At 39.5% G+C, this 16,585-nt stretch overlaps 1 protein-coding gene and 1 long non-coding RNA gene across 5 annotated transcripts; one reads left to right on the top strand and one right to left on the bottom strand.

Annotated features, from left to right (window-relative positions):
• Positions 1-71: 71 nt before the first annotated feature.
• Positions 72-13,189, top strand: BPNT1 (3'(2'), 5'-bisphosphate nucleotidase 1). 4 transcript variants are annotated; one of them, XM_010562143.1, is made up of 9 exons: positions 72-481; positions 3,758-3,882; positions 7,162-7,266; positions 7,529-7,636; positions 8,158-8,206; positions 9,197-9,288; positions 10,281-10,478; positions 11,337-11,442; positions 12,779-13,189. In XM_010562143.1, exons 2-9 carry the CDS (start codon positions 3,766-3,768, stop codon positions 12,925-12,927), a joined length of 924 nt encoding a protein of 307 aa, XP_010560445.1. In that variant the 5' UTR covers positions 72-481; positions 3,758-3,765; the 3' UTR covers positions 12,928-13,189. The 4 variants fall into 4 exon arrangements, with proteins under 4 accessions (XP_010560445.1, XP_010560446.1, XP_010560449.1 ...); XM_010562144.1 differs by lacking the exon at positions 72-481 and adding an exon at positions 495-521; XM_010562147.1 differs by lacking the exon at positions 72-481 and adding an exon at positions 6,287-6,330 and having other exon boundaries at positions 3,821-3,882.
• LOC104828468 lies at positions 10,276-11,075 on the bottom strand. Its single transcript, XR_774019.1, has 3 exons — positions 10,853-11,075; positions 10,567-10,725; positions 10,276-10,365 (listed from the first exon to the last, which is right to left on the bottom strand). It is a non-coding gene; the product is annotated as an uncharacterized LOC104828468 (long non-coding RNA).
• Positions 13,190-16,585: the final 3,396 nt, after the last annotated feature.

Below are 16,585 nucleotides of genomic sequence, written 5' to 3'. Positions count from 1 at the left end.
CGGCCCGGGCCAGCGGCGGCGCCCGCCAGGCCCCGATCATCCTCCCGGGCTCCCTGCGACGCGCGCTGGGGAAGCGCTTCCGCCTGCGCTACGGCGAGCGGCGCGGCGACGGGCCGCGGGCGGGGACACGCCACGCAGCAACGCGTTCTTCTCCCCGCCGCGGAGGCCTCCCGAGCGGCCGGGGGAGCGCTTCAGCCCGCCCGCGAGCCAGAAGGATTCGGGGCGTTTCGAGCTGCTCTGGTAAAGGCGAGGGCCTGACGCGATGGGGACGAGTTCTTCCTGAAGCGGGCGGCGCGCAGGCCGCAGGGGCGGGCAGGTAACCTCGGTCACCTCAGCGTTCGGCGCGGGGACCGACAGGAGGGGCTGCCGGCGAGCTGGGAGCGCGGCGACGGGCGGAGAGGGCGAGGACGGAGAGGACGTCGGTCGGCGGCGGAGCGCACGGGAGAGCGCCGAGGCCAAGGGAAGAGCGAGGCCGGGGACGGTGAGTTCGCGGCTTTCCCGGTCAGCGGCGACCCCCGACGGTTCGCGACGATGCTCAACTCAACGCACGGAGAGCGCGGTGTGCGGTAACTCCGGCCGGTCCGGACTGCTCCGCGGGCAGTTTACCACCGGGAGTCCCAATTACAAGAGAATCAGGAACAGGCTGGGGGGGGTTGGGTTGTGTTTTTTTAATACAAACTCAGGAGGCCTCAAAGCACGTTGGTGAAATGAGGCAGCGCAGCCCTTTCCCGCTGGAAGCCCGCAGGTGAACCGCAGCGGGACGCAGCCGTTCCCCCGCCCAGGCCTGGCCCGCTTCTGCGGGGTAAATACCGTTGCCTTACGTTACGCAGAACGAAAAGTTCACCTTTCGCTAAATGCGAGCCGAAGTTTATCGTGAAGAAATAGGGAGCTCTGGTCACTTGGGCTGTGGAGAGCGCAGAGGAAGAAGTCATAGTTTAGCGCTTGCATTTAAAGGCACGCTGCGCGTGATGTCCATTTTCTCCTTTCATCGGGTGAAGTTACACATTTGAAAAGCGGGTGTTTGCAGAAGAGACACTGAGGTAGCAACATCAACAGATCCTTCATACTTGTTGTGATAAAGTAATTGCAGCCATCCTGTAATATTTAAATATTTCAAAGTTAAAATGGGTGAGAAGAACTGGAGAACTCATTTATTTCAGTAGGTATCAAAGCAGGCTGATTTGCAAGTTGAGGCCATTCAACAATTTGGTTGCTAGGCTAGGAGAAAGGATGGATGGTCTCTGGAGGATGAGGTATGTTCTGAAAATAATATGCAAATTGAAATTGAGGGATAGTTGCTGTGCAGTCTTTGTAAACTGTACAGTTTTGTAAGTCAAACTTGTTTGTCCAAAGCAAGCAGTATATTCTTAAATGTATTGTGGAAGTATACATTAGACGTTGCCCTCATCAGAAAGAATGTGCTATAAACTTACAAAATAGTTAACTTTAGATCAAAAAGTTATAGAGATGAGAAACTTAGGGCCAATTAGCACACACGCTTACCTAACCATAAAGGGCCAACACACCAGAGAACGTGCCACATGGGAGGATGCAGCCCTGCAAAAATTTAAGGCACCTTTTGCGGTAATAACATAATTTGCACGTTATTAGTTAGTTATTCTATATTGGGGAGGAGGGGGTGTTGAACCTCCCATTTCAGTTTCTCCTAATAAATCTTGTTTTTCATAAGAGTATTTTGATTTTAAGGTTTGCTTAGAGATGTCAGGTATACGTTCACTACAGAAAGAAAGTACACTTGTTTGCCTTAAGAATGTCCAAGAAAAACGTGCCCAAGAAACACCCTGGGTCAAGCTTCAAGAATATAAGATGGTGTTTCTGTGTTGTTTTCTGAGTCTTTTGAAACTTTATGCAAACATTTAATAAATCAAGCCTTTAAAACAATCAAGTGAGTTTTAACCTTATTTTACGAAGCAGGAAAAAAAATGTGCAGTAAAAGATCAAATGAGGAATGAGAAGCTGAGCATAAAATCTTAATTATCATCATCTTCTGAGCTCAATTCTTTAACCCAAATTTCCCATCTAATATGCTAATTTTTTTACCCTCTCTCTCAAAAGTGCTCATATTCCAGATATTTTCAGTATGGAATGAACTACATTCAATTTTCCTTCCTGTTAACTTGTTTCACGTGATGGTATATACTTAAAACAGTATCTGTCTTCCTATGTGTTATGACCCATATTTGCTCTACAACTTTCAGTTGTTTGAGAGCTGCTTTTTGCCACAGGTAGTGTTTCCAAAATTTCCTCTGTAACCATTGTTAACACTCCAACGTAGCCCGCACGTGTGCTTTGGGTATGGACCTTGGCTATTTTACAGGACTCCAGAGCACTTTGCTCCCATCCACAAGCAGTAAATAATAATTAACAGTAGCAACTGCGCTTTTTGAATGTACTTACACAATCACTCCACTTTTAGCTTCAGAGATCTTCTGACTTTTGAGATACGCGTACAGTGTTTCTAAAATGCTGAAAAGGTTCTTAAACCAGCTAAATTTCAGATTTTGATACCTCTAACATTGCTGTTTGCCTTTGCCACAAAACAGATGTGAACTTGAGGTCACATCAATATAATCTACAGTAGCTAGCCTTATCACCTCATTATATTGTACTTTACCAAGTAGATTTCTCAAGCAAGAAAGGAAAGATACGGTATAACGACCTATTGCCACGTACACAGTACCTGGTGCAATTGCTGCAAATATTGATTATGAGGGAAGCCTAATACATCATCTTCTATGTGCTGTCAATGAGTTCCTCTGTATTTTTTTCTAGCTCTGTGCTCAGGTGTTTACTTGGAAATGTATCATACATGTGAGCCCAACCCAAAAGCATGTAATCTGCACAGATAGAAAAAACTGTCAGGAAAACATAAAAAGCAATTAGCTCTGCATTTTGAGAAATACAGTATAGTTATCAATGCTTCTTTTTCCTGAGGTAGAGAAAAGCTGGGAGGAATGGATGATTGCTAGCCTTTTGCAAAAGTGATAGTTATTCTTCCATTTGGGAACTGAAGGCATAGTGAATTGTGCTGATGTGTGCTGCCAAACAGACAGGAGACAACGCAATAGGAAGAATGACAGGACATGCAGTGTTGAGGGGAGGAAGGAAGATGTAACAGATTTCTTTAAAGAAATCAAAAGAAGTTAAAGAAATACAGAAAGGATGATAAAATTTAGATGAACAGACTTTCACATACAAGTGCAGTGTTTGCAGTATCTGCATATTATTAGCCTATTTCGGGTCCACAACTAGGCCATCTACAAAAGCCTACTTTACATTTAAACAAAAATAGTAGGTAAAGTTGCTCTTGTTATCCTGTCTGGTAGCCTTGTACTTGAGTCTGGACACAAACCAACTCCATAGGTTCAGTTCTGAAAAAATGAACTTATGTTCAAAATGTACAAAAATGAGTACTATGTAGAATACACTTTTTCTTAACTTTTATGAAGAGTTTCTGCTGCTGTTGTTCTTGTTTAATGCCAGATTTTTATTTTAGTGAGGACTACTAGGTTCACTGTCAGACAGAGCATGGATATTTCAAAAAGCTTGTCTAAAATAGCTTTATATATATATGTTTGTTAATTGTATTCTTAAAAAAGTCAAAGCTCACTTCATTACTACTCACTGGCAGTAGTGATTCTAAACTGAATCTGTTTAGAATGTTATGTAATATATTTGCCTTCTTGTCTTCTCTTGAAGAAAGAAATGTACAAGTTTGCTTTTTGTTTCTTTTCAGCATTCAGTATGGCTTCTCCAGCTCTACTCATGCGTGTGGTCGCCTCTGCATATTCGGTTGCAGAAAAAGCTGCAACAATTGTTAGGAATGTAATGGCTGCAGGAGATCTGGCGATAGTGGAGAAGGTATTACTTTTGCTTTGTTCCAATTTAACTTCTCTTGCTAATGCTGAGTTAGATAAGGTCAAAGTGGTATTTTTGAAGATCAGCAACTGCGGAAGGAAATACAGTCCTCACCTCTCTGATACAATATTCCTTATTAAAGGATTAAAAGAGCACTGGAGAAGTGTCTTTTCACCAGTATTTCTAAAGAATATTCAGACTCTTAAAAGAAACACACACCATAATTTTGTCCTGATTCCCCTCACAAAACACAAGCTTTGGATAGCATGTCAGAATTCATAGTAATGTATCTTTCCCATTAATTTCCATACCTATGTTCTAAGATCTGTAGTACAGTTTAAAGTACTGTACTCTTGATGAATTTTGGATTAGGATAAATCAGTATTTAGTTTCTTAAAACAAAAAAGAACCTTAGATTTTATTGTAAATCACAGTTTTCAAAATAAATTTGGAGCTTCAAATTTAATTCTAAATAGAAAGCAGAAATGAAATTACAATCATCTGCATGAAGTTCATAATTTGCTGCGAGTTAGAAAGCTGCACTGATGATCCAGGATCTTTGTTTTGACTACAGTACTAGAATAGGTGTAATTAACTTTTGAAGTTAATTCTGGCTTTACAGGTATGTCACAATATTATGGACTGCATTAAGTATCTATATTATTTTTGGTCTTTACATTGAAGTAATTGCTGATATGTACATTTTTCTGATAGTAAGCATTTCAGCCAGTTGTGAAGAAAAGCATGATCCTTTATGACTTTTACTGCCAGTTCAGACAGTAGATGCAAAGAGATTTTTTTCCCCATTTGGTCAGTTACATTCCCCACTATGAAAACATTTGCAAGTTTTTCTTATTCCCTTTTTTCTTAAGCAATTAAAATCAGGTGTATGGTAGAGAGAATTAAAAAAACCTGGAAAGTAATGATCTGTGTTTTCAAAGGTACTTAGACACATAGCAGGATTCTCAGGCACATTTAAGTAGAATATACTCTCCCACATAACCTGCTTTTAGGTTCTTGGAAAAACTAATGCAGTTTTGCTACAAGAAAGCCTTAAAATACTTGCATCCAGAGGTACAAAGGAAGCACTGTCTGTACTTTGTTTGATTAACCAGTTAATTTTAAATGCAAAACCCAAGTTTCATTAAGCTTATTTTTTAAGAGTCCAGCAAGGTTAAGGTAATTTTAACTAAAACTAAATGCTGGCTTTTATGTGTTTAATTCAGTTTCACTTCAAAAAAATGCACAGGTGTTAGTATTATTTCCCAGTAAATCAGAAATGCATTGCTCAATCATTTTCTAATATAAGTAAACCAGCAAATGAACACATTTTAAGCTCTGTAAACAATTAAGTAAATAATTGTAAATACAGTATAACAAAAGTAACAGGTGATATTGGTTCTAAATAAGACTGGTTATACATAACTTTTTTTTTAAAATGAATACTATAAACACACAAAATTAGATTGAAAACAATGACGAACAGAAGAGCTTCCTGTTTGAGGGACTAGTGATCTCAGAATTCCTGCAAGCTTCTTGTCAAAGATGGCTGATCAAGAAAGAGGAACAAAGCAAGAGAGAGTATGTGCCTCTGCTTTATGGTCTGGAGGGAAGAGATGCACAAGAACAGAAAGTGCTGCTCCTCATCATTCATCCTCTTTCAGCCATCAGCAGACATCAAGACCAATTCCAACTGGCATTACTGAAAGCTTTAGAAAAGCTAGGAAGACATTTTTCCACCTTTTCCCTCAACACATTGACCTCCCATCCATTTATGCAGATGAGGAAAAATAGTTCAAGGACAGTTGAATTTTTAGCTATCTCCTTCCTTTCCTCTCCTGATGTCCAGAATTTTCTTTCCCCCAGTCAACTCTAAGCTCTCCATTTATATTGCTTCTCCTTGTAGCATTTTTACACACACCCCCGCCCCACCCCAATTGATAGGTAGACATTTTGTCCAACCATTCTTACATTATTGATGACTGTTTTGAAGAACTACTTTATACTGTTTTATTAGGTTGGTGTCCTGGAACAAAGGAGATTCTCTGCAATAATTTGATCTTTCTGAGTCTAAACTCAGTGCCAAATTCAACCAAATTTATTAGGGGATGAGAGGGAAATTTCAAAGAAAAATATCAAGTTTCATAAAAATAGGCAATTGGATAAGGGACAGACTAGGTTTTAAGCATGCAAAAATTAATGCATAACGTGATTCTAAATGGAATATTCCATCCCTATGGCCAATTTCTGTAGCTGGATAAAACAATTTTCATGTCACCAAATAAGATACAAGCAGATAAAAATAAAATTTTTGTTTGACTCAACTAAGATGCAAATCTTTGGATGAACTGGCTTGCTTAATTCCAGTGTTAACAGAAGTATTTCTTACTGGGGATTCTGTCTCCAGACCTAAAGGGCTCCTCCACTCATGGATTCCACACAAAGATTAAGGTGAGAAAGTATCAGTAAATTACCCACTTCCACTACATAGCAGGTTGTTAATGTTTAAGAAGAAATTAACGTAACCCATCTGGCAACATATGTTTGGCTACACTGCATCTTTTGAGAAGGCTTTCAGTCATTGTTCCATGTCATCTTGAGACAACAAATCCACTGTTTCCTCTCTAGTATTTTTTCTGGAAAAAGATGTATGGATGTTACTGTCCAGTTCAATTTCACAGGTTATCTTCTGGCCCTCCTTGGTCTTTCTCTGGTAGACTAAGGAACTATTCACTACTTAGAAGTTTATACAACATAATTGTTTCCATTATTTTGTTTTCAACAAGCTAGATTAATTGGACCTTTAAATCACTTTTTACTAACACCTTCCCTATATTTCTCCTCTTTTCTAATTTGCCACGTCTCTCCAGTGAGCCTTAAAATACTTATTTTTTCCTGTTAACATCTTTATTTTTGCTTTTCCCTCTTCTTGTTTTATATCTGGGTTCATACTTGTAATAATTTATTCTCTACATAGTGTAGTATTTGCACAAATGCATATTCAGTACAGTTGCACCACTGCATGAGAAGAATACAGCAAGTAAATACTGTTCTAATATCATACTAGTCTATATTAGCTCTGGGGTGTATAGGTAAATCTCTACTTTCAGTTTTTAGCCTGCCTCTCTCGAGATCACTTGTGAGATTGATGATTTACCAAGTTAGACTTCTCTTTCATTACAAGGTAGATATTCAGAGTGACATATGGGCTATTGTACTGTTTGGGAGGGGGGTTGTTGCTGTTGTTTTGAAATACACAAATTCCTATCCATCCCTTGACAGACAGGAGCCAATGACTTGCAGACCAAAGCTGACCGATTGGTACAAATGAGCATTTGTGCTTCCCTGGCACGGAAGTTTCCCAAGGTGACAATCATAGGAGAAGAAGTAAGTTCCTAGTTTATTTCATACTAACAATTTAACTATCTGTAACTTGCAGTGGAATTTGCTTTGGCAGGTTTTAGGAAATCATCTGGGGTTTTTTTGTTGTTTTTTTGTTTTGTTGTTTTTTTTTTAAGTATTTCCATCCCATTTCATCTTTCCATTGCATTACCTTTGTCAAGTAAGCTGCAAGCAAATCCACAGTTCTAAGGCAAATTGAGGTGAGTCCAACACCTTTTTCTAATAATTCTGAGAATCCTTTTGTTAGGAACTAACCACTGATGAGGTAACTGAGGAATTAATTGAAGATGGCCACTGTGAAGAAATACTGAAGAGAACTTGTCCTGCTCAGTACACAGGAATTAAAGAGGAAGAGGTAATGTGGTAATGTTACACGTATGTCTTCATATTTTACACTATCTGTATTACTGATTTTAGCTAAGAATGTATTAAGAAAAAATGTTATTTCAACGTGGCCAATTTTTCTTTTTGGTTTGAAAACTGAAATGTAGTCATGAGAATCACACCTCCAGAGCTGGAAATGCTGCATATCCTTGTGTGCAATAATGGGAAATGGAAATTTGCTTCTAACAACTTGTGATTCAAATTAATTTGGAAGGAATTTACTTCAGATATAAGAAAGTAGTATCATTTACATATTCAGTTTAAGCCTTCATACCTCTATTAAGGTATTTGCTAAGAAGTTCCAGTCAGTTTTTAAGCTTTTTTGTGTAAAATACTATTGTAGGCTTCAGTCATATCATAATGTTAAAAATTTGAATCTCTTTATTTCCTTACTGCCATAAGGAAATAAAAGCACTAAAGTAAAATATATAATTGCATGGTAATTTACATGATTTGTATTTGTTAATTTTCCTTATTCTTTTATTTTTAAAGCTTGTAATATGGGTTGATCCCTTGGATGGAACCAAAGAGTACACTGAAGGTTGGCTTCTCTTTTAATTTTTTTTTTTTAATTATAGCAGTGTAATAAAGTAGCATGTACATGTAGATAGTTTTATGATAGAAGTTACATACAATGTTGTTTCATAAGGCTGATGTTATGTACTTTGAGTTCTATGGCATTTTTTAATCATTCCATTCAGTTCTAACCAGTATTGAATATTCCTGATGGGCTACTGAGTACCCACCAGTTTTTATCATTTCAGGGAGCAAAGGGCTGCCTTTGATTACTGTCAGGTTGTCTTAAGTTTTAGTCAAACTTACAATTTTGCATGTACTTTGAATTGAGGGACTAAATCTCCCATTTGCACAGGAATATGCTCAATTATATTTACATCTTCCTCTTCAAAAACCCCAAATATCACAACTGTATTTGTAGCCCTTTCAAAATAAAACATCTTCCCCTAAATCATAATTCTTCAGTTATGGGAAGACACTGTTTTCAGCGAAGCCTAATTTATGTCCATAGAAATAGACCCTAAAATGAAGGAAAACAATTCCCAAACAAAAACCTCCAAACAACATGCTGAAACCTCACTTCAGCCTCCTGCTGCATCTTTTAGTTGATTAATGTAAAATCTCTTAGGCAGATTTTTTCCCCCTTGTCACAGAAAGAGATGTACAACTGTCAACAAATTGGTAGTTTTGAATACCTTTAAAGAATTCACACCACAATTATAGAAGAATGACATCATACACTGCTATTTAGTTGTATCTTTAAATTTCTTTCTCATAATGTGTTAATTCTAACATAGTTATATTAAGAGAATTCTAACTGGGGCTTTTTTTTGGTAGACCTCAAGGCTAAATGACAAAAAAAAATTATCAGCCAACCTATTACACCTGATTAGTATCTGCATTTTTAAGATACCACCCTGCATATCAATTTGTGGACTTTTATTGAAGGTTTATTTTTTTATATATAAACTTTCTCTTTTTCAAGCATAACTACATTCATATTATTTCTGTACAGGTCTCCTTGACCACGTAACGGTTCTTATTGGAATTGCTTATGGAGGCAAAGCAATAGCAGGAGTTATTAACCAGCCATATTACAACTATGAGGTATTAAATGCATTGATTTGTTTAAAAGCATTAGGTGATTTCTAACTGTCACTTCTAAGCCATTTCTAGTTAGCACACTTTCAAATGAAAACCAGTGTGTAATAGAGTTAATGTTGTAATATAAGGTGGTGGTGTTTTTATTAAATATATACAATTTTGAATGTTGGTTTCCAGGAACTGAATCTCAGGGACCTACTAACAACCATACTGAATCCTGAAGCTTGTGTAATACACTAATACAGTATATATTACATACATACTGTAGATATTACTACAGTACATATGAAGTACATACTGTAAACCAAGCACAGATAGGTGGTTTTGCAGTCTCTGCTAGAAATTCTTTAGTAAATCCATGCAATATATGCATTTGTGATGTGTGGTAACTGCCATAAATCTGCAGCCCTAAACAAACTAGGCATACCTGTCACTGACAGCTGGGTTAGAATATATCAGGCCAGGTTTCAGGTGTAAGTCCAGGATGGCCAACGTACAGGCACTTACATGTTTGGAGATTATTTCAGTATTATCTGTGAGGGGGGAAAAAAGCTCATGGTGCAGCCTGATTAAACTTAGTAGAATTTAAAGAAAAAGCTCTTGAGTTTATGTAATGCATATCATCAGCTGATTCTGTATGTTTTATATGATACGTATGACAAAATATTTAAAATGACAAGATATTTTCAGTTACAGATTGTGCCTGAAGTACAGAAATATGAATTGTCAGTCATTGGAGGCAGGATGTAATGCACCAGCACAATGTCACAGATAAGAAAAGGGTAAATGACATCACTGCCTTAGAGGGAAAGAGCCAATTTCTCACTGCGGGCTCTAGAGTAGTTCTTTTTAAGTGCCATTGTTTGAATGTATAAGCCAGTATTAACATTATACTCCCTGATATGCAAAGATGTCTAGGTACTCCTTTCCATTTGTGCTTTAAATGCTGATCACTATGATTAACCATCACCTGGACCTGCGTACCTTTTTCATAGGCAGGAGCTGATGCTGTGTTGGGCAGGACAATCTGGGGAGTCCTGGGCATAGGTGCCTTTGGATTTCAGCTCACAGAAGCACCTGCTGGGAAACACATCATCATTACCACCCGCTCTCACAGCAGTACCCTGGTAAATGAGTGCATCAGTGCCTTGAACCCAGACAGCGTCATCAGAGTTGGAGGAGCAGGAAACAAGGTATGAAAACTCCAAATCTTTTGTTTTTTATTGGGAGGTGGTACCTTTGGAAAAAGAAAAAGAATCTTTAAAGAAATCATTTGCTTACTTGCATGAATGTACAGGAGACTTCCTCCTCCTTCCCCAGCACAAGTTCGCTTCCTAGCAGACTGCTATGAGGTAGACAGTCAAGAATTTGGTACAGGTACATTTGTAACAATGGCCATGCTGGTCATGGCTGAGGTCCATCCTCCCTAGTATTCTGTTTCTAGGGGAGAAAATAAAAAGTTACAAGACCAGAATGACTAAATGGGAATACAATTTCATCATAATTATTAGATATTTCCTCCTGTTCACGTTAACAGTTTTTGTTCCCACTATCTAGCAGCACATACCAAAGGATAAATATAGGAGAAGCACACAATGATATTACCTTTGCAGACCTTCTCTGCATACAGGGAATACTCATTTGCTGCAGTTTTGAAAGCTTAGTTTTGTCATGGTTGTCAAACACAGACCCTCCAATCTCTTCTCCAACACAGCCCAAAATGGCACCAAGACAATATGGAGACAGTTTCCACTTTATTTTCTTAGTACTTGCACAAGATGGGAATTCTTGCTTCTTAAACTAAAAGCAGATTTTCATCCTATATTGTATTTATAACAATCAAAAATAGATCATGCAGAATGGTAATACAGTATAGCTTTCTAAATCTTAATACAATTTCTTGTAATATTGGAAAGGAAATGGCTCATGTTCCTTTTTTGACCATAAGTACATAGAATAAACTGATCTAATCCCTGTTTCCTGGTGTTATTTTTACCCATTTCTTAATGCCTACATCCTTTGCAATGATTGCCACTCACTATTCATAACAGGTCATTCAACTTATAGAAGGCAAGGCATCTGCTTATGTATTTGCCAGTCCTGGGTGCAAGAAGTGGGATACATGTGCACCCGAAGCTATTCTGCATGCTGTGGGAGGTAAGCTAATAGCATTCAAAATTCCAGGATAAGTGAAACTGCATCAATTTAAAGTTATTTATACTTTTCATAGAAAAATAGAATTTCCAAACATGTCTTTGGAAAGAAAAACGACAGTATGTATGTATTTTTATATAGTCACGATTCACTAGGAGCTTTGAGCCCTTTGAAATCAACAGTAACTCCAAAGGGGCATCAAATTATGCTCTGGAAAGCATGATATGATCTGTTTTGCCCTGGATTAATATAGTCAATAACTGTCAATAATTTAAGAAGCCAAATTCCAACATTTTGGGTATATTAATTTTAGTATTTTCAAAACAAATGTTTTTTTTCTGTTGACTTCTACTTCATAGTAAAATCACACTGTCCTACTAACTGGATATAGTAGTTTATTATTAGTAACATATTATGTAATATGTGGATACTGGATTCTTTAAACAACAAAAATAGGCCAAATCATGCAGTTGTTTCTCAGATGTACAAACTCCAAAATTGAGTCATTCGTGTTATTTAGTAAAATTGGCGGTCTCCAGCCAACATAAGCCACTTCACCTTTCTAGAGGGTAAGGGGTTAGAGAAGTTATGAAAAGCCTCACTGACAAGAATTTGAAGTATTATTTATTATACTTTTTCTGCTGTTCAGAAAGGTTGATAGACCTTTTACCACCATATGCTATAATCGTGGGTTTTGATCTAAATTCTGTCAAGCAAGGGTAACAGGCTTCATAATGACATTATTTTAACTCCTCTGCAGTCTCCAGTGTTGATAACTGGGATACCTTTAAACAGGTTAGCTCAGGCACAAAAACCCAACCAATCTGGGGCAGCACAGTGCTGTATTTAGCCTCCTTGTTATGTAGGTATCTTGTAGTTAAATTAGCTTGCATAAAGATCTGTGTTGCTCTTGCCAAGTGACTTCTAGAAACTCACTTAAAACCAGCTAGGGTATTTCTGTATTATGTTAGTTTGTTGTATAGACTTACCCTGGCTTTTACTTGAAGTGAGGATTTTTCTTTCCTTCTTGTCAATGGCCAATGTAAAAACTACTCGGGAAGCATTTTAACTAATCCATAAGAGAGAGATGTTGTATTCCTTTTCCTGAAACACAAGGAGTTTTAAGTATTGCTGAAAGAAAATAGAACCATTAGCTTTTTGATTTCAGTCAATAAGAAACTTGCACTTAAACTGGGAGCAAAGATATTTCACATCTGAAGACATGCATGTGTAAGCCAAAGACTGTCTTTTTTTTTTAGTTATATCACTTGTACTAATAAAATAAGAGTACCTCTTCAACTCCTGTTTGCTGGAAATTTTTTTTTTTTTTTTTTTGCAGGCAAGATAACAGATATCCATGGAAATTCATTTCAGTATAACAAGGAAGTGAAACACATGAATTCAGCTGGGGTCCTTGCCACTTTGAGAAATTATGACTATTATGCCAGTCGTATTCCTAACACTGTTAAACAATCTCTTATGCCTTAAAGCAGTAAGGCATCTTCACTTGGCCTGGAAGGCTGAGAAAGCAAGCTTGGAGAAAAACAAAGAAAGATGATAACTGAGCTTGAAATTTTGTTTTATAGAATCTGAACTGAATTCTTACATTATGGTGTTCAATAATTTCAAAATTACATACAGAATCTCTAGGTATGTTTGATCAGATTGTTTTGCTGTGTTTAGTAGACAACATCAAAACAGTCACATTTCTTCGATAGTTGTTTTCCATGTTCTTTGGGAGCATTCATTCTTCACGATTGTGCTTAATATACTGCCAATCGTAACACAACAGTCCAAAAATCATCATAATATTCAGGGCCAAAATCACATTAAGTCATTTACCTGATCTTGCTCAATGTTTCTTGTTGTATGTAGTCAACAAGGGTTTATTGTATTAAATACAAACGGACTAAGAAGTTGCCTGGATGGATTAGCCCATTTATTATAAAGTTGACGGTTTTGATTCTCAGAAGCGAATCTTTGAATTTTTTGATCTGCACTCAGTTTTGGGATGGCCAAGATTGCTATTGGTGGTGAGCTGGGTTGTCCGAGTTTTACAGGAGCCAGGACACAGGCCAGCTGGGCCTCTTACATCTCAGATAGGGGTTCCTGGATCATTGGATCCATTGAGGATCAGTGAAGCATTAATACAGTGGGGTTCAGGACAACTCAGCTGAGGAGAACCCAAGGAAACTGCAACAGGGGGAGGAGTTTCCAGCACCTTTCTGATGATCTCAAATGCCTCTGTCAGGGTCTGTGCGACCTCAGTCTTGGAAAGCTTTGGGCATCCTACGTCGCTTTGTCATACATGGGCACAACAGAAATGCTGGAACTTGAAATTTTTCAGGTCCAAATTTTGAGAGAAACAAAGTCCAGGTGCCTTTCCAACAGCCCCAAGAGTTAAGGAACCTGACACTACCACTTCCCCCTCCTGTGGAACATATGCGTGTTAGGGTAGGGGAGAGAGCAGGGAACAAGATCACCCAAAATGAACTAAAAAATTGGAGAGCCTGTTTCAGTCAGCTTTCCCATAGGTGTGGGGGTTAGGAAAGCAGGCTTCAACTGTTCAGTCCACTTGAACACAAAAGAGAACAAGTAGTAAATTACATATGACTACCGAAAATTGGCAACTAGCCAAAACAGATGAGGTCTCTTCAGGCTGAATTCAGGAGCCTGGACTATCTTGCACCAGTGAAGCCCCTATATACTTTGTTTTCTTCAGATTTTGTGACCCAAGTCCCTCACAAATTAAAGAGTCTTAGGGCCTCCCTTTCCCTAACAATGTGACACATACTGAGGCATGCCATGGACAACAATGGACAACACATAGTTGTGCTTTTCTTTCTGTTCTGCGTGGACAGAAGAGTGGCATATGTCGGGTTCTCAGTCTTGTGGTGTCAGTGAGGGTGCCTGAACTTGGCTGCTTGCTTACATAAAGACTGAATGGCTAAGCTCTTCCAGCATGGTCTTTTTTCTCCTCACTCTACTGACACTATGAATGGCAAAGTAGACTGCAAGTTGCACTGCACCCGTTCTCACTTCCTCCCTTCCCACAAGATTAAGTCCTCCGAATAACTACACTCTTGGTCCACTCAAACCATGTTTAAGCTAGCACTGAACTTCAAGATACAAAAAGCTATGTTTTCCATACAGAAGAAAATTTCAAAATTCAATTTTCAACAGTGTGTTCAAGTTACTTCTTTCTCCTTTCATCACACAAGGTATTTAACAACTCTAATTTACTTAAAGTCCCTTGACAGATCCTTTCCTCACAGTAGGGTAATACCAATATGACTTCACTGGCTTAAGGCTGGCTCTATTTCCAGCAAGCAGGAACATCCTGGACACCAAAAGATACGAACAAGGCAACTCTTGCTAAAATGTTCCCAGTCTCTCCGTGTGCACACACAGAAAAGGATCTAAGGCAGCTCTTCCCTTAGTGAGGTCAGCTTATCATAACATTTACAGATAAATTAGCAAGATTATAACTTACCTCATTCTATCATCAGCCAGTCCATAATGCTATCATGACACTGGATTAAAGCTCCATATATAGGAACAGTGCATGCTTCTAATCCTTTCATCTGTAGCCTACCTTTCTTCTCCTTCCTCAAGCGCATGACTAGTAAGAGCACACAAGACAGATTCAGCCTGCTTTAATTAGAGCCTCCTTCACATTTTGACCCATTGTAAGTTTAATCATTGCACATATTGATTGTGACTGGTTTGAACCATGTAGCAAGTACAAGATTAATCTAATTTCATGGCCCCAATTATACATAATTCTCACCTCTATCTTCTGCAGGATTCATTATTCACATTAAAATCTGCATGTGCATTTGCAAAACACATTAAGATAAAACATAGAACGACTTAGACAACACAAAGCCTGCCCTAATATGTCTTTCCATGTAATCATTGAAATACAAAGTCAAGAGCAGAACCCACTGTTAGTAATCTTCATCTATGTCTCTATATCCTTATTTTCATCTGAAACTTGATATATGTTCAAAAATTTCCTCAGCATAAGCCCCTTTCTAATTCTGCTGTAATTTATCTCTCCACTCATTTACAGTTACCTCAATGGGAGCAGAACACATGGCATATACCAGCTTCTACTGATGTGTAAAGATGCTTACGGATGGAACCACTTTCTGTGCTCACAGGAACTGTGAAACTGCTAACACAGGGGAATATTAAGGAAATTTCAAATAAACTGCAGCAGCAGGAACCAAGGACAAAAGCCAGCATGTAAGGTGCAGTCATGCTCTGGCTATACCACTACGCCCTCTGTACAAAACAGCGCCGGTCCACCAATCAAGCATTTTAGAATTTCTCTACTAGCACATTAGGTGCTATAGTACAATCTATAAAATAGACTGGGGGGGGGAGGCATAGTGACACTGCATTGTCCTTGCAACAATGTGAACTTGAGTCTGTCTCCTCTGAAAAACTGCTGACACAGCACTTTTGTAATTCATTCCAAGACTAGTTTGACCCACTGCAAAATCTGCGTGTTTGCGAGGAGCGTAAAGAGTAACACCCTATGAGAACAGATGGTTTAAACCACAGTACTCCAGTGTGTCGGTATACGTCGCACTATTGGATTTGTTTGTATCTTTATACATAGAAAAGGGACTGAAGCGATCTCTACGGCTGCTGCCGGACATCTAGCTCCAGAGTTTTTACAGTTAACTCCTACAAAGCTCCCGGGAAGGCTCTGCCTAATCACCGGAGCAGCTGCGAGAGGAGAAGCACCGGCACCCTGCCCCACCGAGGCCAGCGGCACTCTGAGAGGCAGGGCAGCCTCCACCGAGCACCCCTCCGGGGCGCTTCCCCCGGGGCTTCACCGAGCGCCCCCGCCAGCCGGGAGAGCCCTGCGCACCACCCGCTAGCCACCTCCCGTCCGAGCTCCAACCTCACCGCCTCCTCCCGGCGGACTTCGGGCCGTGGCTGCAGAGCGGCCCGGGCCTCCGACCGACCGGCGGCCATGAGGGAGCGACCGCCGCCCCTCACCGCAAGCGACGCCTTTATAGCTTCTCCCGCCGGAAGTGACGAAGCCCGTCCCCGCCCCGCGGCGGCGGGCGGGGCCGGGGGCGGGGCCTGCCCAGCCGGCCTTTGCCGAGCTGGCGCCGCCGCGCGCCCA

This window comes from Haliaeetus leucocephalus, unplaced genomic scaffold, assembly GCF_000737465.1.
Source record: "Haliaeetus leucocephalus isolate CR32 unplaced genomic scaffold, Haliaeetus_leucocephalus-4.0 Scaffold156, whole genome shotgun sequence".
Lineage (NCBI taxonomy): Eukaryota > Metazoa > Chordata > Aves > Accipitriformes > Accipitridae > Haliaeetus > Haliaeetus leucocephalus.
The sequence above is the reverse complement of the archived record's forward strand: the minus strand, read 5'-3'. Positions and strand labels throughout refer to the sequence as shown.